This window comes from Hyaena hyaena, unplaced genomic scaffold (genome assembly GCF_003009895.1).
Source record: "Hyaena hyaena isolate Hyena2069 unplaced genomic scaffold, ASM300989v1 scaffold_569, whole genome shotgun sequence".
Taxonomy (NCBI): domain Eukaryota; kingdom Metazoa; phylum Chordata; class Mammalia; order Carnivora; family Hyaenidae; genus Hyaena; species Hyaena hyaena.
The window spans coordinates 501337-525591 of record NW_024081202.1 but is presented as its reverse complement, the minus strand read 5'-3'; the positions used below and the strand labels follow the sequence as shown (position 1 = coordinate 525591).

General features: G+C 37.9%; 1 protein-coding gene across 1 annotated transcript in view; it reads right to left on the bottom strand.

The window, feature by feature from the left end:
• The window catches only part of SCIN (scinderin), a 76297-nt gene extending 52871 nt beyond the window's left edge, over positions 1-23426 (bottom strand). The window contains exons 1-3 of the mRNA XM_039256394.1: positions 23228-23426; positions 16071-16225; positions 10779-10940 (exon numbers count right to left, since the gene is read on the bottom strand). Coding sequence (XP_039112325.1) covers positions 10779-10940; positions 16071-16225; positions 23228-23426 — 516 coding nt within the window. The remainder of the gene's footprint in view (positions 1-10778; positions 10941-16070; positions 16226-23227) is intronic.
• Between the last annotated feature and the right edge of the window lie 829 nt (positions 23427-24255).

Below are 24255 nucleotides of genomic sequence, written 5' to 3'. Positions count from 1 at the left end.
TATATCACAGAAATATTCAAACATGGTTTCCAAATACAAAGAAACAAACAAAACAAAGCAAAAAAGCCACAAATGTCCATCAATAGGAGATGGCTGTGTAGGTGCTCTGCAGATATTGCAGACTATTTCTCAATGGCTAAAAACTGAGGAAAATGTTTAAATACTGACACAGAAAATTATTCAAGTTATACCATCCAGAATAAGATGAAGGCATAGAATAATATAGTTCTATTTAAGTGGAAACAAAAACATAAGCTCTGTTTCTGGGTTTGCAGAAAATGACTTTTAAAGACACACAGTTTTACCAGATGGAGAGAGGCATGTATACACAGAAAGTAAGCCTTCAAGTTTTACTGTATCTAAGCTAAAAGAGTTTTTTTTTTTCTTTTTTAAAGTCACTCACATTTATTAGGTGCCTATTATAAGCTAGATGCTGGGGAAAGAGAGAAGAATGAGAAAGCTAGCAAGAAGAAATTGATATGTAAACAACTAATGCTAATATATTTGCACTACACTTGGTTTTCAAAAGGGTTCCACATTGGGTTCCTGAAGGCAGTCTTGGAGAGCTGGCTGGCACAGTGTGGAGGCAGACCCCAGTGGCAACACACCAGCCATATGACCCTGTATTTACAGTTTTTAAAAGAGCACATCGATTAACAACAACAAAATCAAAGAGCGCCCAGGCATTCAGAGAGATTAGCTCTTTTCTCTGGTGATTAAGACATTTTCAGTCCAGAGTCATTTCTTTATTCAAAATTAGTTTACTGATTGGCTAAAATAGGCAGGCTCTCTTCCAGGCCCTGGGTACCCAACTTTGAATCACAAAGGCTTGGGACAATTTCTCTAATTCCTCACTCAACAATGTTCCTGATTCACCTGTTCCATATTCCTCTTCAAGAATAAAATACACGTTTTAGGAATTCAAGCCTTTATAAGAAGTAAAATACAGAAGACTATGCCTTACAATTCCTTTCACTCTAAAATCTGAACTAGTCAACGTAGTCAAGGGGCATTTCTTCATTGTTTTTAAAGGACTGGTACACTGCTATTGTTTCTTCTCTAATTTCTTTTCTACAGCTAGATGTCCGAATTTGAGACTCACATTTGGAGTCAATTTAAATACCATGCCCAGGTCATCAGTTAACAGAGTGAAAACAAATGGTCCCCAACAATTAGTCAATGTCTATCACTGAGCATTAAAATCAGATGGTGGGGAAGGAACGGTGATTTTTAAAAATACAGATACCTGAGCAATAACCTCTCAGGTGTGTTCTGGTCTGCCCTATTTTCTGAACACACCTCAGATGGTTGTAGCATTCAGCTCAGTGCTGCTGGGTGCCTTAGCACAGTGCACCTAGCAGGCATTTACAAAGAATCTGCAACATCTAATTACCCAATGTAGCCAAGCAGGCTTCTCTGCTACGTGCACCTAGCCTCTTGACTCAGATTTTTGTTCTATGCTATTCCATGAGGCTTTGCAAGTGATTCTTTTCTCAGTACGTCTGAGAAAACAAACTTCCAATATTTACATTACAGAGAAATATAGGATGTAGATCAGAAGATCAGATCTGTGGATTTCTCAGACAGGAACTTTCACTACTGACTTGCTCTACATTTATATAATTGTCCAACAGGTGTTTATGTTCTCCCTACCTTCAAAGAGGTAATATAAAATCACGCTAGATTTTATTAGCTTCTGTAAAGCATTATGGAAGCTTGGTAAAATGTGTTTAGAAATGAATTATAGATAATAATTTAATTATTATTTAATGTAGAATTTTACAATATTCCATGAAACCAAAATATTTTCTATGATATTACCTTGGGCTGGGAGTTTCTATGTGTAGTATCAGTTCACAGATAAATTTAGATATAGAGAACATTCTTCACCATTACTGATAGACCTCAGTTTCCACTTTTAAAATAGCAAAAAGAATAAAGCTTAATATACCACAATCCATGATGTCAAGATCTACTACAAAGCTACAGTAATCAAAACAATATGGTGCAAGTTCAAAAACAGACACTTAGAACAGAGAATTCAGAAATACACCCATGCCTATACAGTCAATTAATCTATGGCAAAGGAGGCAAGCATATATAATGGGGAAAAGACAGTCTCTTCAACATATGGTGTTGGGAAAACTGGACAACTACATGAAATTGAGTGAAACTAGACCACTTTCTTTCACCACACACAAAAATAAACTCAAAACAGATTAAAGACCTAAATGTAAGATCTGAAACCATGAAATTCCTTAAGGAAATCATAGGCAGTAATCTCTTGGACATTAGCCCTAGCAACCTTTTTCTGGATGTGTCTCCTCAGGAAAGGGAAATAAAAATGAAAACAAATAATTGAGTTGACATCAAGGTAAAAAGCTTCTGTACAGTGAAGGAAACTATCAACACAATGAAAAGGCAAACTACTGAATAGGAGAAAATATTTGCAAATGATATATCCAATAAGGGGTTAATATCCAAAATATATAAAGAACTCATACAACTCAACACCAGCAAAACAAAACAAAAAACAAATAATCTGATTTTTTAAAAATGGGCAAAGCACCTGAATAGACATGTTTTCAAAGACATACAGACAGATGTCCAACAGACACAGGAAAACATACTCAACATCACTCATCAACAGAGAAAGGCACATCAAAACCACAATGAGATATCCCCTTACCCCTGTCAAATGGCTAGAATCAAAAAGACAAGAAATAACAAGTGTTGGCGAGGATGTGGAGAAAAGGGAACCCTTATGCACTGTTGATAGGAATGTAAATTGGTGCAACCACTGTGGAAAACAATATGGATGTTCTCAAAAAATTAAAAAGAGAACTACCCTATAATCCATGAATTCCACTGTTGGGTATTTACCCAAAGAAAATGAAAACACTAGCTTGAAAAAATATATGCACTCCATGTTCACTACAACATTATTTATCATAGCCAAGCTGTGTAAGCAGCCTAAGAATTCACTGATAAATGAATGGATAAAGAAGACACACGAAGACACACACACAAACACACACACACACACACACACACACACCCAATATTACTCAGGCATGAAAAATAATAGGATTATACCATTTGTGACAACATAGATAGGCCTAAAGGGTAATATGGTAAGTAAAATAAGTCAGAGAAAGACAAATATCAGTATTTCACTTAAATGTGGAATCTAGAAAATAAAATAGACAAACAAAACCCAGAAACAGAATCATAACTACAGAGGACAAACTAGTGGTTGCCAGAGGGGAGAAGGGTGGATGAAATAGGTTATGGGGATTAAGAGATACAAACTTCCAGTTGTAAGATAAATAAGTCACAGGGAAGAAAAGTGCAGCATAGAAAGTATTATCAATAACACTGTAATCGCATTATATGGTGACAGATGGTAACCACACTTATTGTGGTGAATGCTATGTAATGTATGGAACTGTCAAATCACTATGTTGTACACCTAAAACTAATATAATATTGTATGTCAACCATACTTCAATAAAAAAATTTTAATAGTGAAATCTTATTTAGGAAATGCTCGTAAAAATAACAAAACATTTAAAAGTAGAATTTTCCTTTTCACTCAAGATAACCAAATCACTAAAGAACTCAAGATGACCAAATCACAAAAAGAAAATTTCTTATTGGGCATGAAAATAAATGCTTTGTGTTATGCTTATTCTTTTATTATTTATTTTGTGCTATTTCTATAAAAGTGAGATTATCTTATTTACTAGACTTAATTTTCCATGGTTAATTGAGACATGAAATACAATAAAATGTACACTATGCTTATAAATTGCCAAAAGCCAGAATTGTTTAAAGAGTTAAATTAATTAAAAAATCCTTTTCTTTCAAAGTGGCTTAAGTTTGTCTGCAAAATAGATTTCATATGATCATGGCAGCAACGTGTTAAAACATCCTTTACATTTTAAACGAAAATCTATTTAAATTTTAAACAGAATTTTAGCAATCTGTTAAATTTGAGCAATTTAAATGCCATTATGGGTGGATGATGTGTTTAGGACGTCTCATTTTAACAAAGCTCTACTGTGCTGAAATAAATGTGTGCAGTACTATTAATAAGTTGTGCTGACAACACTTACTTTATTCAGAAGTATTGGTTAAGACCACTTTACCACTCTGTGCACAAGGAAACTCTGTACTCAATTGGCCTTGTGCTTGAAAGATTCTCCTATAATTTTACTCACGCTGATTTTTGGAAACAGTAAGCTAAAATAAAAACCCAAGAATGCTACACAGAGCTAAAAAAAATCCCTGAACTGATGTAATAGGTTGATATGTATTACTACAATAAAAAGTTTTCACTGTAATTTAAATTGTTCTATTTATTATATTTTAATGGGATTTATATAAAAAGTCTGTTGTAAATCTGATTTAAGTAGACTAAACATTGAAAATTACAAAGCAAGCACAGTTTCAGAGGCAACTATTTACCCTCTAGGACCCTAAGGAATTTGACAATTCAACACTAAATGTTACACTTCTTTGGGTGAAGGGACATAAAGCCAACCCCTTGTCAATATGGAAGCAAGCATCCATTTGCTTCAGAATGAAAAGCGCTTAAATTCTGGCCAATATTTGCTGAGGTACATATTACTCATGAACACTTTATAGCTGAAGTTTGTAAAATTATAATTAACTCTTAATATACAAACTATTAAAGGAAAATAACATTATTCTGGATAACTGGAAAAGTACATAAGAGAGTAAAGATAAATCTGTTACAGGCAATTCGTCTGGACCAGCAATAAGAAGAAATAAAAGCAAGTGAGTGAAATTTATGGAAACAACCACACTGAGGACAAACTAGAAGTTTCCAAAATTTCCTTTAAACGCCGTGGTCAGAGTTAACATAACATCAAAGTTCAGTCAAACCTCATTTGAGAACAGGAAATAAGAGCAGAAAAAAAACAATGCTTAATGATGCCCTTGAAGGGAAACAAGATTTCAGAAGCTGAGTTTAAGGAGCACCCACAATAGCCCATGTGATATTGACTCATAACAGGCAAAGAATTCAGAACAGACTTGTTATTCTTTTGTCTTTTTCTAAGTTTTTTATTCTAAATATATCTATGATTTTTATAAAAGGAGAAGAGGGGCCAGACCTCTTCCTTTCCCTTGCCTCTACTGGCTTTATTTTTACTGTGTGTAGTTTTCCATTAGATCTAGTTAACCAAATATAAAAGTTCATTCAGATATCCCTTTCTGCTAGAGGCTCTCTAAGAATAACTTAAACATGCTAATGGCTTGCGGAATACCTCCTCTTTTTATTCCAAAACTTTAAACCATGACTTTCTAATTATTTTTTAGCTTTTGGACGAACAAGTGTTTATTTACATCCTATTTTGTTGTTGTTCAAAGCCAAGCCAACCCAATAGGATTCACTGACACATATGTGTATTTTTAAAAACAGCTCTGATTGAAGAATGCAAGATGAATGGAGTGTGTATGCATGGCCACTAAAGGCTTGGTGACCAGAAGGAAGGGATTGCATATGAACTAGGGCACAGAAATGGTGACAGAGAACAACTGAGGAATACCTAAAAGGTGAAAGCCTATAGGACTGGTGAACAATGCCCTTTGGATGTTGCTGCAAGACCAGGAGAGGGGGACATGACTTGGGCCCTTCTTGCTTGGCTGCTGTTAGTGAGGTCACCTGGTGACAGCTTTGGGAGCACTGCTTTCACAGTGATAGTGGGAGGTGGTGAAATTATGTTCTCTATACTCTTCAGGGTACTTGGCAAATCAAAGAAGTTTTATAGTCCCTTTTCATCAAAATTTCTGCCACCCATGTAAGTTGGTGACTTAACTATTTTAACTATTTTTAACTGATTTACTGGTTTTTCAGATACATAACCCTGAATTTTCCAGCACCTTCAGACATTTTCCATATTGAAATGTTTCTCAATATGAACTGTACAATAAAATGACCCGGATTGAGGCCCAAAAACTACTTATACCCAATTCCACCCCAAAACTTTAAAACCAAAAATTGTAGGGGTCAGATCACACAGTCATCAGTATTTTAAAAACATATTCCTAGTGATGGAGCAACTGGGTGGCTCAGTCAGTTAAGCGTCTGGCTTTGGCTCAGGTCATGATCTCACGGCTAGTGAGTTCAAGCCTGGCTGTCGGGCTCTGTGCTGACAGCTCACAGCCTGGAGCCTGCTAAGGATTCTGTGTCTCCCTATGTCTCTGCATCTCGCCTTCTCACAGTCTCTCTCTGTCTCTCTCAAAAATATAGAAACATTTGAAACAATGAAAAAAATCTCTAGTGATCCTAATGTGAAACTGTGGGAATTAAAACATAAATCCCAATACCTTGGAGTTGTCTCTCCCAGTGCCCTTGTAATGTGTCTGTGTCTGCATTCCGGCACTTCTCACTTTCTACCTTGTCATACTCCAAGCTGTGTATGTGTCTGTGCCTCTCACCATTTGAGAGCACCTGAAGGTCAAAGGTTAGCTGGTTTTCACCTTTATACTTAGGTATCCAGCACACACTAAGTGTACAATAACTATCATTCATCCCTCTTTTGTTGCGGGGTAAATTTTTAGAGACTTAACATTAGGTTTATCTTTCCCATTATCTTTTCTTGCTGCCTCAAGGCTTTTCCCCCATCAGTCTAGTGGAATGCATTACTTTTGGGTAAGGACAAATTTATCCAGAACAAAGATTTTGTCTAGTTTTTTTTTGTTCTAAAATAAACATTTTTAAGTCATAGCAGACACAAAAGTCTGAAAACCAACATAGGTTTAATTTAAAAGAGCCTTGATTTTGTAAAAGTTCTCTAAAGGAAGGAATAAGGATACAGCAATTTATAGAAATTTGGTTTTGTACAGCAAGAACCAGAGTCTTGGCCTGAGGGGCTAGAGTGTACTGCAGGAACCACAGAGTAGGCAGCACTGTGAAATGGTGCCAGAATGATCTGTCAGGTCCAAAGACAGATACGTAGATGACAAGAAATTTGATCAGATACAATGAATCTTTGAGAAGAGCTCAGTACATTCTCCTCCAACACATTTGTCATTTATTCATCCATGATCCTGAGCATTAGAGTAGAAACACCAGTGTCCAGGCAATCAGACCAATGGCTACTGACTCACTGTGGGTACAGTGTCCCCACAACTGCCTGTGGTATGGAAAAATAAGGCAGAATTCCTGAAGAGCTACTGGAATGGTTGAAAAAACCAGAAAGGGTCTTGCAGTGGATATGTGGGCATACCAGAAGACCAAATAAGGCCATGGATGTTTTCCAGAAAAAATCTTCTGACAGAGGCCAAAGCCCAAAGCCTAAAGCCCAAAGCTCAAGAATGAATGAAAGGGCTGAGACTCAATAAATGACAGAGAGGAGTGAGGGCTAAAGCCTGCAAACCAGACTCATTTCCATTCTTAACCTGGTCTCCCATCCCCAGTCCATAATATCACACACGCATCCCTTGTACTTGACAGATGGAAAAGGGGATACATGAGCTAAGTATGATTTGCTTTAATGATAAACAAAGCTCACCTTAATAGGGCAAGATTATTTTATTTTTAACCCTTCTGTAGCAATAGAAGCTTAACTCTAAAGTCAAGTTGAGCCACAGTGAAAAAAGAGAATTATATCTCTATATACATGACTGCATGAGACTAACGCTCTATGTTGGACAGACATACATTTGTTGAAACATCTGCTGAGTGACTTTAAGTTCTGGGCTTTATACTATGGACAAAGTGAGTGAGTAAGGCTAATAAGGACAGGCAGCATGGAAAATTCTCAAGGCAAGTCTGCAAGGTAATAAGAAATATGAGATAAAAACTTGCCTAATTCTACAGGAGTGCGATGTGGGACAGGGGATGAAGGGAAGTCAAGGAACACATTATAAAGAAGCAGTATCAGAGTTAAATATTTAAGGAGGAGATGATAATGGGATGCTGACCAAAGAAAAGTGTTGCAGAGGAAAAGTGGATTCTAGGCAAAAGAAACAGTATGTGTAAAAGAAAAAGCATGGTGACTTGAGGGGAAATCTCATGCTCAGGGCAATGAGACAGTACCATGATGATGAAGAGCATGGGAAGGATTCAGGAGACACTTAGGAGGTAGAAGAGAGTAGACCTAGTGGTTGACTGAATGTGCAGCCCCTGGGAGAAGTCATCTGGATGACTTCTGGATTTGGGGTTGGAGGTCTGAATGACTGGTAGCTCCATTCAACATGATAAGAACAATAAGATAAGAAATCATTTTGGAATCAGAGGGTAAATATGTGGGTTTCATTTTTAGACTTGTCCAGTTTGAGGTTCTTGTGATACACACAAGAAATATCTGGGAGGTAGTGTGAAATACTGACATAGAGATTAGTCAAGAGGTCCAAGGGAGATCATAAAATTGAGATTTACCAATGGGTGAGTAGTTGAAGCTTTGGGTGAGGATATGTTTGTTTAGTAAGAATGAATAAAGAGACAATGATCAAAAGTAGAATCCTTAAAAAAAAAAAAGACTTGAAGGGGTGAGCACACCAGGAAAAGAAGGATGAGAAAAAAATGGCTTAAAAGGGAAGAGAAGAAGGGAGTCAGGGGAGGAGTGACGCTGAAGCAGAAGGGGTTGATCAACAGTGTCAACTGCAGCACAGGAATGGAGTGTGTAATGTGCAAAATGTCCACTAGATTCAGCAGAAGGTATTATTACCCATAAGATGAACAGATTCAGAGAAATGGTGGGAGTCAAAGTCAGGAAGTGTGGGTTGCAGACCAACTGATAAATGAGGAAGTGAAGATTGACGTTTCAAAGGAGCAGGAGGGAACAATGAGGGGGCGAGAGGTTATAAATAGCAAGGCGAGTGGGGCAAAGCTGCATAACTGACCAAACAAGTTAACAAGGAAACAGAACATGCCCAACAGCACAATTAGTAACTCACCACAGAAATTCCTCCTCCTGTGAAATCCAACTCTCCCCTAGTGGCTGACTCTGACACATATTTCTGAAAGAGCTCCAGATCCCAAGCTTTAGGAATAAGGACTTTTTTTCATTATCATCCGCCTTCTGTAGTTACTGATGGCTTTGTTGCAATATATTTAGATGTGATTTTATTAGGTCATTTCTACAACTACCTCAGCTACCTCACAGCTTTAAAAATAGTGGGGAAATGATGATTAATAAATTCACCAATATTAAAATACACAGTTCAAAAGCACCTCTCCAAAGATTCAGTACATTCCAGGTTCCTAAAATCTAGCCATGTTCCATATTATTTTATGAAAACACATTGAATATAACATAGTTGATTTAAATTATCTTCTAAAATGTCAATGATTTTAACTTTCAAAGTGATTAAATGGGTCATTTTACAATCTCATGCTTTTAATCAAGGTGGTTTAAATTGTCATATCTAGGAAATATTTACTGTAGTCCCACATCCTATAATAGCAAATGTTTCTAAGGTATATGGCATATCATATTAATGATAGTGATTATTTATCAAAAAGGTTGGCTTCCCACAAACACAATCAAAATACAGGATTTAGGTTATACCCATAACCTTAGTCTTGACCAGGTGGCTCTAGTTAGATGAGAGCTTTAGATGTCTAACCTATATTTTTTCATACTTGTATAATAAAACAAACTTGAAGAAAATGCACTGGCTTCTTTTTGTGCTAATTCAGAAAGTGCCTATGAAATTGTGAACTCAATTACACCTATTAAAATATTATAATAGAGAAAAATTTGTTCCGATGTGCTTCTTAGTTGACTGTGACACACCCCAAAAATAAAATCTCCAAGGTAATTGCAAGATCTTATCACCATTTAGAAATTGTTGGCAAAACACCAACTGGTTAAAGGTTAGTAACATAAAAAGAGATCATGTGAGTAAAAGAGTGTATGTAGTACTCCAATGCTTGTTTCCTACCAGGGTATCCCTTTGGGATGTAGAATATTTCTATAAATAAGAGATAATCCAACCCAACTACCTCTACAACAGAGTTACTCCAAATGTCTCTAACCAGGCATGAAAGCAAGAGATAGCTTGAAAGTCATTAAAGGTAATTAACTATATAAAAAAATATAATTTACTAATAAACAGATAAATGTCCTTGAATCTCCTAATACAGGCTCTGCCCCTATTTTATGAGCCTGGAGTCCTTGCAATAATACTGCTTTTTAAGATAACACTGATTAATAAGTATACATGAACTTAGAGGAGCCTCTCTTCCTGGAAGAAAATGTAAGTCAGATACTGCCCATTCCATTAAGATGATACTTGATATTTGTACTTGTGCCTTTTAACAACCTTAAAATAATTAAAAAGTGTGAAATAATATGGTGCACTGTATGTGTGATATATATACTATAATACCCCCTAAAAACTCCTCAGGCAGATGAACTCATTCTGTGTCCATTTGAAATTCTAGAACCTTTGCTTTCCGGGGAAATCAATTTTCGCTTCACATAATGTTTTCCCACACCCAATTAAGGACAGAAATAATTAGCGGAAGCTCTGTTCAGACACAAGGGTAAATCTATTAAAAATTACTCAATGCGTGTTCTATGGTAGGAAGAACTAAATCACTACCCCATTCTAAACCTATCAAAGAAAATAAAACTTTAAATACTTGCCAATTCGTCATATGATATGATTGCCTCTCTCATAAACATGACCTCTTTCTAGTGTGTAGAAAAGGGGATTATCTTCTATGGCAGGTATGTTGGATTTGATTTTAAGACAATTCGCTTTCCTTTAGTAGACTGCATGTGTATATGACTTACCGTGCCAAGGTCAATGATGAAGCAGTCACCCTTGTTGAAACTGTCCCAGCTAAGGGGAACTTCTGTGGCCCTGACCACTCTCCGGCCCTTCACATGCAGGAGCCTCTGAGCGGACAAGTCATTTGTGAGAACATGATTTAGCCCAGATGCCACACCTCCAGCCTGATCAGTGGAAGGAAAACAGAAAACAAAACAGAAACAGATGAGGCTTCTAACTAAATACAAAAACATAAAACCACAGGTGTACAAGCCAAAACTGCCTGCCAGGCCAATATAAAACAGCCACTTATGAGCATGTGAAAAATTAAGTATGCAGAAGAGAATGACTTGGCAAATCAACACTTTTTTAAGGCCTTTTGTCTTTCCTGTTTTAACCTTTCAATTTAACACTGCAAGTATTTACTAAAACCCTTCAGTGCATGAAACCTGTTACATAAATGAAAGGAAGCAGTAGCTCTTGTCCTTTGGGAACTAATGATTCTCAAATCACTGAGTGAGAAGACAGATAAAACATCAGGGAAGGAGACAGGAGAATCAGGGACAGTCAGAGATAACAGGACCAACACAGGAGAGAACTAGACACCCCAAAATTCCCATGTCACACACAGTGTTAGGACAGAAAGGGGAGTTGAGTGCTGGCCAGGTATGGGAGGATCCAACTTATGGTCTTTGTTACAACATTATTAAAAAAATCTTTTCTCCTTTTATTCCTGGAAATTCAGACCTGAGTATTTATACCCTAAATTTGGTTGCACATCCCAAAACAAAACAAAATAAAATATTCAATTAAAAAATATTAAAAGAGGGGTGCCTGGGTGGCTCAGTCGGTTAAGCATCTGACTTCGGCTCAGGTCAAGATCTCACAGTTCATGGGTTCGAGCCCCATATCGGGCTGTGCTGGCAGCTCAGAGCCTAGAGCCTGTTTCCAATTCTGTATCTCCCTTTCTCTCTGCCCCTCCCTCGCTCATGCTCTGTCTCTCTCTGTCTCAAAAATAAATAAACCATAAAAATTTTTTTTTAAATGTTAAAAGATTGGAGCTCCTGGGTGGCTCATTCAGTTAAGCATCTGACCTCAACTCAGGTCATTATCTCACAGTTTGCGAATTCGAGCCAGGAGTTAGTCTCTGTGCTGACAGCTCAGAGCCTGGAGCCTGCTTTGGATTCTGTCTCCGTCTCTCTCTGCCCCTCCCCTTCTCCTACTCTGCCTCTCTCAAAAATAAACAAATATTAAAAAAATTTAAGTAAAATATGTTAACGAAAATAATTAACCATATCAAATACATCTTCTTACATTATTTGAAATCAGCTTTTAACTTTTCTTTTTTTCTATAATGTTAGAAACAATAATCTTTATTTATTTCCATAACTATGAGGCAACGTGCATAATAAATACAGAGTGTAAGAAAATCACTTTTATTGCTCAAAGCCTCCTACAATAATATGGTAAGAAAATTAGCAGTATAGGAAACCTGTAAAATAATCCAATTTTCAAATTTATTACATAAACATACACAGTAAATTCAAAAAAACAAGTTAAGCTGCCTATGTAATCATCAGCACATTCTTGAAATATCCACTGAGTTTAAATTTTCACCATTCTCTAGGAAAAGACCCTCATGAATAGAAAGGTTTTATTACTATGGGCTAAATTCTGACTTTGAGACCATTGTAACCACAAATTTTAAGAAACACATAATAATTCCTCAGCCCATAATTTTACAAAAAATACCATAAATGAACAAACTAAGTATTATACAATAAAAATAATTACAAGTTTTCATCTATATACTACTGTTCTTGGTCATTTCACATTTTTTTAATATGAAGACTTTATTTTTTAGAGTAGTTTAAGTGTAGCAGAAAAGCTGAGGGGAAGGTTCAGAAATTTTCCATATATCCCTGACCCGACATGCATATCCTCCCCCATTATCAGTATTCCTCACCAGAGTGTTAAATTTGTTACCACTGATGAACCTATAATGACATATTATAATGACACATTATTATTAAGGACCCAAAGTCCTTAATTTAAGTTACATTTCACTTGTGCATTCTTTCAATGTGAACAATGTATAATGATGTGTGTCATTTTGCTTTTTTAAAAATAAATACATTATGATCTGAAAAACAGTGTAAAAACACTGTGATTTAAGAAAAGTTATAAAATACAAAACAGACTTAGACCGAGGATACTTACATAGCATTTAGGCTAGTGTCATATAGTGAATCAACAGACTGCTAACAGTCTGAACACTTAACATTATTTTAAAAATTATTTTTTTTAATATTTGATGTGAAAAAGGCACAAAAAGGAAAACTGTAAGTTACATATGTGCTTGTATTTGATAGTAAGTGCTTCTGGAATAGTGTTTGAATTAACCCTAGAAACTCCCAGTCTCTTTCTACCTTCACAAGGCAGAATGAAAGCAAGGTGCATGATCCTCTAAATCAGTGGCACCATAAAAAGTTTTGCTGACTGACGGATGTTTCATGGTCACTATTACAATCATGGCTGAGCTGGGTCTTGGTCTTGTTCAGCTTGGGAAGGGTGTGATTCACCAGAGATTTAATATAAGGGAGTAGTGGTAAATAATAGTTATCTATAATGCCCTCCCCAACCTGCTTAAAAACCTCATAAAGAAAAAAAAAAAACTCACATCATTTAAATGACATGAGAAGATGGTCTTAATGTTGCCTAGCTCAATCTTTACATTATACATGGCAACTAAATATGGCTGTTGTTGGCTTGGTAATGGTAGGCTTTGCCAAACTATGCCCATTCCAAACAGACACAATACCCTGTTGCATAGAGTAAGCTTAAGTAAGAAAATCATCGTGATATTTGAACCATTTATTTATGTTTAGAGCATCATAATATAATGATTGTCAGCTTAGGGACTGAAGTCATCTGGTCACCCAGGCACTTAACAGCTATTAGACCCTGGTAAGTTAAATCGTTTCTCAAAGATTGTGCTTACTTACCTTAATAGGGTGACAGTTTTAGAAACTGCAGCATGGAGCACTACTTGGATTAAATGAGATAATACACATGAAGTGCTTAGCATATTGTTTTAAGCATGAAATTAAGTATAACATAATAGTCTGCTATTCTGGGTGGCAAGTTATCTTTGCTTCCATATTTCCTACCAAGTACTTTACAATTGCACATGTTGTTATCTGCTCAATGTCACTAATGACATGACAGTGAAATGATTTTTTTGCTGATAAATTTGACCTCCATTTGGAAATATCTTCTTTCTCAAATATGCTGATTTGTGCTGATTTTGATATTGATAATTAGAAGATAATTATCTTATAACTATAAAACTGTTTTTTATATCCACTTTTAAATATATATCCAGAAGTTTGATTTCAGTAGTCCAGAAGAGGACTAAAGGATTAATATCACAAGTTCTTACTGATTGCATATGCACTATATATGTATTTTATTATTTAATCTTCAATCCTTATAACACCTGTATGAGGAAGCTTTTTTAATGCTCATTATGTATTTGGGGAAACTGAGCACAGAAACTTTGCATAGTTGCCCTGAGCTAAACAAGTTATATGTAGCAGAAATGGGTTTATCACCGAGATGATGTCATAGTATATGCTGTTAGTAACTATAAGACCTGGCTTATTCAAAATGTTGAGTTCATTGACATAAACTGTAGGAACTCATGAGAATTAAATAAAACGGGAGGTAATGGTTTCATATTTAGGGTTGCTCATAGCCTAGAGTCTGATTTTTAATAGAGAAATGATTTTAAGAGAGAAGAGAACTTGTTAAGTGTTTATTCTCATCACAATGGAATCACAAAATATTCACTAAGGCTCTGATCAGGTAAAAGTAGAAACAAATCTTGTCATTGTAGTAGACAAATTTAATATATATTCAGAATTCTGGTTTAGCTCTGAGGTTTTAGGTTTTCAGAAGGCTAACATGCTCAAAGGGTGAGGGGGGGGGTCTGCAGAACACTTGTTAGAGCAGGTTTGATTTTGAAAGATTGCTTCTAAGCTGTTGGTCTAGGGAGGTATTTCTTACGCTTTAACCGAACACTCTTGGGGGCCAGGAGGATTGTGAAGGGTGTCCAGTCTAGAAGAGTCACAGAGAGAATTCCAGAAAAAAGTCTGTCCTTCATTGAAGGTTGCCTTAAAAGGAGAAAACTATTTAACTTGTTTCTGTTTTTGATTTAACCAAAAGCAAAGCCAGTTGATGATTAGTGTTTCTAACCAAAAAACATAAATGGTGTGCATGTGTGTGTGGTAGTATATGTATATTTGACTTTGTGAGGCTGAACCACACATAGATTCAACTCCATGTTGTTTCATTTGTATCATTTCCAAGATCAACCCACACTATTTGGGAAATGTGCGTATAGCTCTTGCTATTAACTGGAATTATAATTGTTATATTGTATTAACATGTTCCAGAAAAACAGATTCCAAGTCCTGGGTTATTTGCAGTAAATTCAGAGGTTCTCTAGGATAGAATAAAAAAAATATTAAGGGGCGCCTGGGTGGCTCAGTTGGTTAAGCGCTTGACTTCAGCTCAGGTCATGAGCTCACGGTTCATGGGTTCGAGCCCCGCATCAGGCTCTGTGCTGACACCTAGCTCAGAGCCTGGAGCCTATTTCGGATTCTGTGTCTCCCTCTCTCTCTGACTCTTCCCTACTCACACTGTCTCTCTCTCTCAGAAATAAATAAAATATTAAAAAAAAAGTTAATACCCAAGTTGTCAAAACTTAATTACTAAAGTAACTCCACAAAATTGTTAAGGGCTTTCCTGTGACAACATTACTGAGAGCTCTTAACTTTATTAAAAATTGACCTATGAAATGACATTAAGTCAGAATATTTCCCATATTACACCGACTTTCCACAACTTTTATTGAGTACCTACTGTGTGTCCAGCAGGTACCGGTATAAATCAGTAAAGAAATAGATTGAAACAAAACCAAAGCAAAAAGCCGTCCTCCCTGAACATTCATTCCATGGAGTCATGAGGTGTGGATGGATCAGAAGAGAAAGGAGGTCATAAAAACAGTTCAGGGGTGCCTGGGTGGCTCAGTCGGTTAAATATCTGACTTCTGTTCAAGTCGTGATCTCACAGTTTTGTAGGTTCGAGCCCCACATTGGGCTCTGTGGTGACAGCCCAGAGCCTGGAGCCTGCTTCAGATTCTGTGTTTCTCTCTCTCTCTCTGACCCTCCCCTGCTCACACTGTCTCTCTCTCTCTCAAAATTAAATAAAACATTTTAAAAATTTGAAAACAGTTCAAGAGAGCTGCTTACCTTGTATTTCAGTCCTCCTTTGAAATAGCCAACAAAGTCAGTAGATTCATAGCCTTGGAGTTCTCTACTCTGCACCGGCTTGCCACCCAAATAGTCATCCATCTGAACAGTAAAGATGGCAGCAGCTGTGTATTCATCCTGAGTACACTCTTTTCCTGAAAATCCAAGGGACAGCCCCTCATTTATCAAGCAAGGAAAAGGACTAAGGCAGAATTTCTAGTAAGAAAAAGCTCTGATGTTCTTTGAGTTACATAGCAATATAATCAACCATCTTAGGCAGAACAGTCTTTAAACAGAAACGGTATAACATAAAAATATTATTTTGCTAATATCTAAAAGAATTGTTTTGCCCTTGTTTTCTAAATCTTTAAAAAAATTTTTTTTTAAAGAAATACTGCTGTCTCTATATGCTCAAGAAGATATAACAATATATTCTAGTAGGATTCAGATTCATTTGGTAGCCAGATCAGACTATGAGAATGTTTTCCAATTGTTTTAGCCTTTATTAACATCGATCTTTAGGCTTCCGATATGACAGTATGATAATATGTGTAATATTACAACTATGTGAATATAAACATCATAGGCCATAGATGAATACCTTTAGAAAAGCAAGTGGTTTGTAGAGTGGGAAATGAATGTAACTTGACCTTACCCCTCTTTTCAAGGACCACAGTCCCTACTTCATTATTTTATTGGTGTAAGATCATATTCTCTGAGGGGAAAGGGAGAGTATAGGAAATAGACGGTAACATCTATTGAAGGTGATGTTATTTTTTACCAGGAATTTAACACACAACACACACTTAATTTGCACAATACTAGTATAGATCCCATCTAGCTAATCTCACTGAGGTCAAAATACTTTTTCACATCCTTCAGGGTACACAAGAATCAGAACTGGGACAGTCCTGAGGGGAACTCAAATTTATAAAAGACATTTCAAAACCCTTGCTACATCTGAGCTGCGTGCAAATCATAAAGGATTTCAGAAATAATAATATAGCTAACATGTATACATTTAAAGTATCCTTGCACTGGGCCAGATACTGTGCTAGTGATTTTACATGGATGATCTCATTTAATCTTCAAGTAACTGCATGCAGCAGAAATATTTTCTACCATGTTACAACAAAAGAAATGGAGGCTTAGAAAGGCCAAGTAACTTCCCTGAAGTCATAAAGTTGACCTTTGGTAAAAACACAACCCAGAAGCAGGTTTCTGTGATTCTAAAGCACAGGCTCTTATAAACTACAATACTAATAGGTAGTTTTTTTTAAACCCAGATTCTCAGTAGCAGAAACATTTTGTGCTGATTGGGGTAGTTGTTTTTCTCCATGTATAACTGTGGTAGAAAAGTCTAGAGGCTATAGCAATATTACAGTTCACCTGAAACCCCAATACTGTGAGTATTCACCAAAACTGAAGAAAGGAAAACAGTCAGCTATATTAATGGAAGAACTGTATTTCTTGACATTCCTCCCTTACTCTTAAAGGGGACCTGTATAACACGTTATCTTCTCAGGGGAAAAAAATCCACTAGCTAGAAGAATATTTGACATGGTATCAATTTTGTGAACTTCTTTTGTGGTCAAAAGAAAAAAAGAAAACACATAAGCAGTCTTACAGTCCAAAAGAATACTAGTGTCATTCTTCTGCCCACTTTCCCATCCATAAATGAGAATACTAATAAAAGCACAGATGTAGATTTGCACAGAGATGTTTTAGAGGGAAGCTTAAATCAAGGTTAATATCAGAAGTGTTAAGATAATGTGTTTGACATAAACATTCTTATAGAGTACAAGTTGAAACACAGATTTCTTTAGACAGAGGTAAACGAATAGTCACGCAATTAGTGAATGAACTGGAAGTTAATTAAATTATGCTATCATTTGTCGATGCTTGCATAGTGTGCTGGGTCAATGGATATCAGTATTAATAAAGTAGAGGGTTTGCTCTAAAGAATTTGGAAGGTCCTAAAGAAGCTTTTGAATGTGAAAACTAGAATCCAATTCAGTGATACCATGATGCAATGCTAGCAAGTGTTCAGAAACTTATGTACTTGCTCGACGAATTTTGTTTATGACTTCATTTATTTTCCCTTTTCTGATCTTACCAGTGTCTTTCAAGTTATGTTACGTTCTTTTGTTATGTTCTTTTATATTATGTGACTTTATACTATACTTGTACATAGGCTGCAAACTTGCTAAAATCCTTTTGGGGATTTGATGATTTTATATATAAAACAGATTAAAAGGGAGGTCTAATAACTAGGTTAATCGAATAGCCATTCATGAAAAAAAACTCTTGCAAAGTTAGAAATCCAAGGGAATATCCCCAACTTAATAAACAGAATCTACAAAAAACTCACAGATAATTTTTTTTTATTTATTTCTGAGAGAGAGAGAAAGAGAGAGAGAGAGAGAACGTGAGCAGGGGAGGGTCAGAGAGAGAGGGAGTTACAGAATCTGAAGCAGGCTCCAGGCTCTGAGCTAGCTGTCAGCACAGAGCCCGATGCGGGGCTCGAACCCAAGAACCGTAAGATCATGACCTGAGCCAAAGTCAGATGCTTAACCGACTCAGCCACCCAGGTGCCCCGATAATACAATTCTTAATAGTGAAACACTGAATGTTTTCTCCGTAAGTTGTAACATGGGACATCCACTCTTACTATTCTTGCTTAACATAATATGGGAAGTTCTAACTATTGTAATAAGCTAAGAAAAAGAAATAAAAACATACACATTGGAAATGAGGAAATAATATGTCCCTATTTAGAGATGACAGGATTGTCCATATAGAAAATACAAAGAAATTCACACACACACACACAAAAACTCCCAGAATCTTGCATTCAGCAAGATAGCAGGATAAAGGTTAATCAAAAACAAAAATCAATCTCATTTTTTTTGTATACAAACAATGAACATGCAGAAATTGAAATTAAAAGCAATACCATTTATAATCACTCCAAAGAAAGATACATATTTAATAAAACAAGTATATCATCTCTATGCCAAAAATGATAAAATGTTGATTTAAAAAAAATCAAAGACCTTAACAAATATAGAGACATAAGATATAAGATCCCATATAATAAAGATTTTAATTTGCCCCAAGTTGATCTACAAGCTTAATGCTATTCCTGTCAAAATTACAGACAAGTTTATTATAGGTTACACAATTGGATTGTAAAATTTATATGAAAAGACACAGGCCCCGGAAAAGCTAAAACACTTTTGACAACAAAAAATAAGATTGGAGGAATAACTCTATCTGATGTTCGAGTTTACTATACAGCTACAGTAACTAAGACAGTGTGGTACTGGTGGAAGGAGAGACACACAGATCAAAAGACCAAATTTGCCCCAGTGGTAACATGTTTCAGACTACAGTATAGTTTGGAACGGTACAGTATATTAAAGCACAAATATATAAGCACAATAGGGCACAGAATGTAGATACCAGGATACAACCCTCCTATCTTGGTCATATTTCCCCAATTTCACTTGTGCTCATCTGAGTGTTTGTACATTTAGTTCTCTAAAATTTGATCACCTGTGTAAATTCATGTATTGATCATCCCAGTCAAGAAACTGTACAGTCAGATCACCAAAAAATATAAGGTGCTATGTTGCCTTTAGTGGCAAAGTGATAGAAGGATATGCTGCCCTTTTATAACTATCACCCCCTCCCACCTACACCACCCCGTCCCCACCCCATCCCTAACCCCTGATAACAACAAATCTAAAATTCTGTCATTTAAAAAATGTTATATACATGGAATCATATGCCAGAGAACCTTTTGGCATTTTTTTTTTCACTCAGCATAATTTGCCAGGGATTCATCTGAGTCATTATGTGTATCGATTGTTTCTTTGTATTGCTCCATAGTGTTTTCTGGTATGGATATACTACAGTTTGTTTAACTAGTCACCTGTGGAAGAATATCTGGGCTAATTCAAGTTTTTGGCTATTCAAATAAAGCTGCTATGGACATTTGTGCATAGGTTTTTACATGAATCTAAATTTTTATTTAGAAAATGAAATGCAATTTCTGGGTCATATGGCCGCTGCAGTTTACTTTTATAAGAAAGTGTCAAACTCCCTTCATAACGGTTGTACCATTTTATAAGACCCCCTCCCCACCCAGCAATGTATAAAAATCCAGTTTCTCAGCATCCGCACCAGCCCTTGCATGGTCTAAGTTCCTTGTACTGTATACTGTACACTGTAATCCAATTCTTTCGATTCTCAGTGCCTTGCAGGGAGCCAAGCACAGACTAGATACACCACTGGAAAGGAGAAATGACCAGGGTGTGTGGGTGTAGGCCCTGCATGTGACAGAGTAGCTTTATTACCCAGTCATGCCCACAGCCATGATGCTCTAAGAAACTAGAGGCAGAAGGTGGATGCATTTAAATTGCTAGATACAAAGCTAAAAAAAAAAATGTTTTTAGGAAGGACCAATACAACTTTTAAGTTATATGCAACCAATTATTACTTTGTAAAGTAAATAAAAGAAAAAATAATAAACGGAAATAATCTGAGGTATGCAAGGGCATTGGAGAAAGCCACTGAGGGACAGAGCAGGGAAGGTGGCTCTTGCTCTAGTCTTCTATTCCGTGTCCTGCTTCTCCCGGTTTCCGCTCTCCTCCTCTTACTTAACCTGTTTCTTTCCTTCTGTCCAATCCACCTTTTCCATCCCAACCTGGTTCTAATTCCACTGTCTTTCATCCTCCTTCCAAATGATTTCCTATAGTCAAACCTCCTTTCCCCCTAAACTTTCAGCTCTCCCTCTTGGACCATTTTTTCTCAGTCTGTCTCTCTGATTAGCCCTAATGAATTGATACAAATTCAAGTCTTGGTTAGAATATTTTGGATGAAATCCAGCTAGCTTCAGGGAACTAAAGTAGGAAGAACTGCTAAATAATTCCATCTAAAGACCCTGGTTACTGTTTTACTCTAAACTTTTCCATGCTCCACATGAATTTCTCATGGACTAGATTCCTCGCAATTACCCTCATTTTCCTTTTTTCTGTCAAAGCTGTTCTACTTCCCTGCTTCCCCAGAACTACAAACACTGTGTCTCTTTCATGGTGGGTTTAGCACATTTTATCTATGTTGTATCACTTTTTGTCTTATTGTGCTTTGAAATTATAAACTTTAAGGGAAGTCTCATAAATTATTCACATGTAAAAATGCTGTATACCATGCTGGGCACACTGAGTAATAACTGAATTCACTTATTCATTAACATACTATTAACTTCAGCTTTAGCAGATCTTTAAAATCATGAAGTGCTCTTGCGCAAGGCATTTTCTATTATAATTTTTGAAACTGGTGAGCCCTAAATGAATAATGTGAATAATGAGTTAATGTGAATCTGTAAACCTTAAAAAAACAATTTGCTTAGTAAGCTTCTTTGGATAAGAAAGAACCTATTAAGCAGGAAAAAAAATATTAAAAAAAAAACCCACCTGTGTTCACAGCCTTCTTGCAGCCTCCCGACAAAGTCAAACCTAACTCATGTTTACAGCAGAATATGAAGTCTTTTCACACTATAATTCACCAAAATTACAAATGTGGCATTTCAGACACTTATAGTCATTCCAGATTCAAGCTCTGAATAGAAAGATCCAGATGAGGACATTACTATTCTATCTGGCATCATTCATTCATGAATATGGTTTTATATTAAGGTTTCAGTGATTTCTGGTGTAAAATATAAATCAATCACTGTCTAATACGATAGGAATAATGACACTGCAATAGGAAACCAGAATGTGTCTGGAACTCAGCTTGAGCTTCGCCAAGTAAGCACAAAATTTTATTATCAATTGCTATAATACAAACAGCCCTTCCCCCTCTTTATATTTCTCATTTGGAGTGTCTGCATGAGGTGTTCACTACCATTGAGAACATCATTTCTCAATGTTTTTCTGCCATTTTATTTCTTAAAATATCTTTTTTTCTTCAAGTGTTAGAAATAAAAATGATGGCTTTTCAAGGACTTAAAATGTGTGTGTGTGTGTGTGTGTGTGTGTGTGTGTGTGTGGTTTCGGTGTTCTCCCCACAGGCTCAGGAATACAGCTAAAAATAAAGAAACAGACGTCTAGGGGAGGCACTCCAGTCTAAAAAGAAGGCAGTAAGTCTCAGATAATCGGCACGTTGTTAGAAGGGGTGTGCCCACTGGCACAGGATCTTACGGGGAGAGGTTGGACATTCAGGATGTTTACGAGTAAAAGTAGAAGGTGGAAAAAGTAGAACACACAAGGCCCAGTATTCTGACAGCCTGGCTCAAGTGCAGCCCAAAATAATTACTACTGCTGAAGGAGCTATTTTGTTTCCCACGGTGTCCTTGTTCAAGTAGATAAATAATACTATTTCTAAAATTATTATAATAGAGCAACTCATCTAAATAATATGCCATATAAAGCTATTTATTTATACCGACGATATCCGTATGATGTTTTTCCTCTCTTCCATCCAGGGTCGCCAACATCCTGATGAACAAGAATCTGTCAGCAGAACGTGTGAGCAAGTGAGTCATGATTTAAAGCAACCCAGAAATCCGTGGAGAACTAGAAGCTGGGGCCCAAGGGCAAAAACTAAAAATAAATTAATTAGAGAAAGGGCGGGGTGGGGGGGGGTGTACTTCTTGCCAGCTGCGGCGGATGCCCGCAAACTTGTCCCACCGCATCTCCTCGCGGACAGTGAAACCAGGCCTGAGCTCGTCAGAAGGCGAGCGGGACTCGGCCAGAGCCGGTGCGCTCAGCAGCCGCGCTGGGCGGGCGTGGGGTGCACACTGGAAGGCGAAAGCGGGGAGAAGCTAGAGGAAGCATCCTCGAAGCCCGGGTGACAGGCCTGACAAAGGTCAAAGCCCAAGGGGTAAGACTGCTCCCGACTTCGCCGAGCCCCGCGTCTGCAGCAGCGTTCGCACCAGCGGGCTCCGGTGCGGAGAAGGCGGCCAGCCCGGAGGGGGAGGCCCGGAGGGGGAGGTCCGAAGGGAGGGTGAGGCCCGGAGGGGGAGCGCCTCCAGGCTCGCCCGGTTTGTGGCTGCCCTCTCCCCGTACATCACCCGCACCTCCTCCTCCCCCTCGAGCCAGCGCATCTCAGCCCCCCGCGCCGGGGTCTCGCAGCCCGCACCCCCTTACCCAGCCAGAAGTGCAGGCGGTAGGTGAAGCCCCGTCTCGCCTCGGCCGTGTGCAGCACCAGGTAGGCATCCCCGACGTAGAAGTCGCCGTAAGCGCCCTCGGGCACCGGCACGAGCTCCAGCTTCTCGACCCTCCAGACCTGCAGCCCCGCCCGCTGGCCGGCCCGGGCGAACTCCTCGTGGTACAGCGCCGAGGCCATGGCTCCTGCGCGCCGCGCTCGGGGGAAGGGGCGCGGGACCAGCTCTACGTGGAAGCCGGACTCACCCGGGATGGGTAGAAGGGACTCGGTTCGCACTCTTTATAGGGCTCGCCCCACAGGGAGGCGGGGCTCGGAAGCGGGAGGGGCTAAGTACCCTAGGCCCGGTTGCTCGGAAAGCGGGGGATCCCCTCTCAATTTGAGCGAAGCGCCTAGTACCCACCGCCTACGCCCTCCTCCCAGTTAGCGGGAGAATCAGAATCTCAGAAATCGTGAGATCCGGAGGGAACTTAAAGAAACTCCTGGAAATGCCTCCTGGTCTAAGGAAGGACCTTTTTCCCCCCTGGCAGCAGATGGAGGAGATTAACGACTGAAACTCTGGTGGGCGCCAACGTTCTCTTAAAAAGAAAACCGATTACCCAGATAGCAATCTTCATAATCACCAACGCCATCGTTTCACTTGCCAGTCTCTCCATCTCTGATTGCTGAAATTTCTGTCTTGATCTTTCCAGTTAGATAATGCCGTGAAAAACAAAAATGTCAGTTTCTTGGAAAAGACGAAACCCTGGACGGCTGGTGGTCTTACGCAGAAGACAGAGCTCGGTAAATCCGCTGGGATTCGGGCGCTGTGGTTAAGCTCTTTGCTTCTTTTGGCCAGGAAAGACAGCAGCCCTCCCCCTGGGGTGTTGTTATCAAGGGCGCAACTTGCCTTGTTGAGTTGCCTGTTACCGGGCTTCAAGAGAGTGATTTCTCAGTGTTTATTCTACACTTTTCGCTTTTGCAGCCCTGTAACACGCATGTGGAAGTTTCCTTTTTACCTTGCATTCTTTTA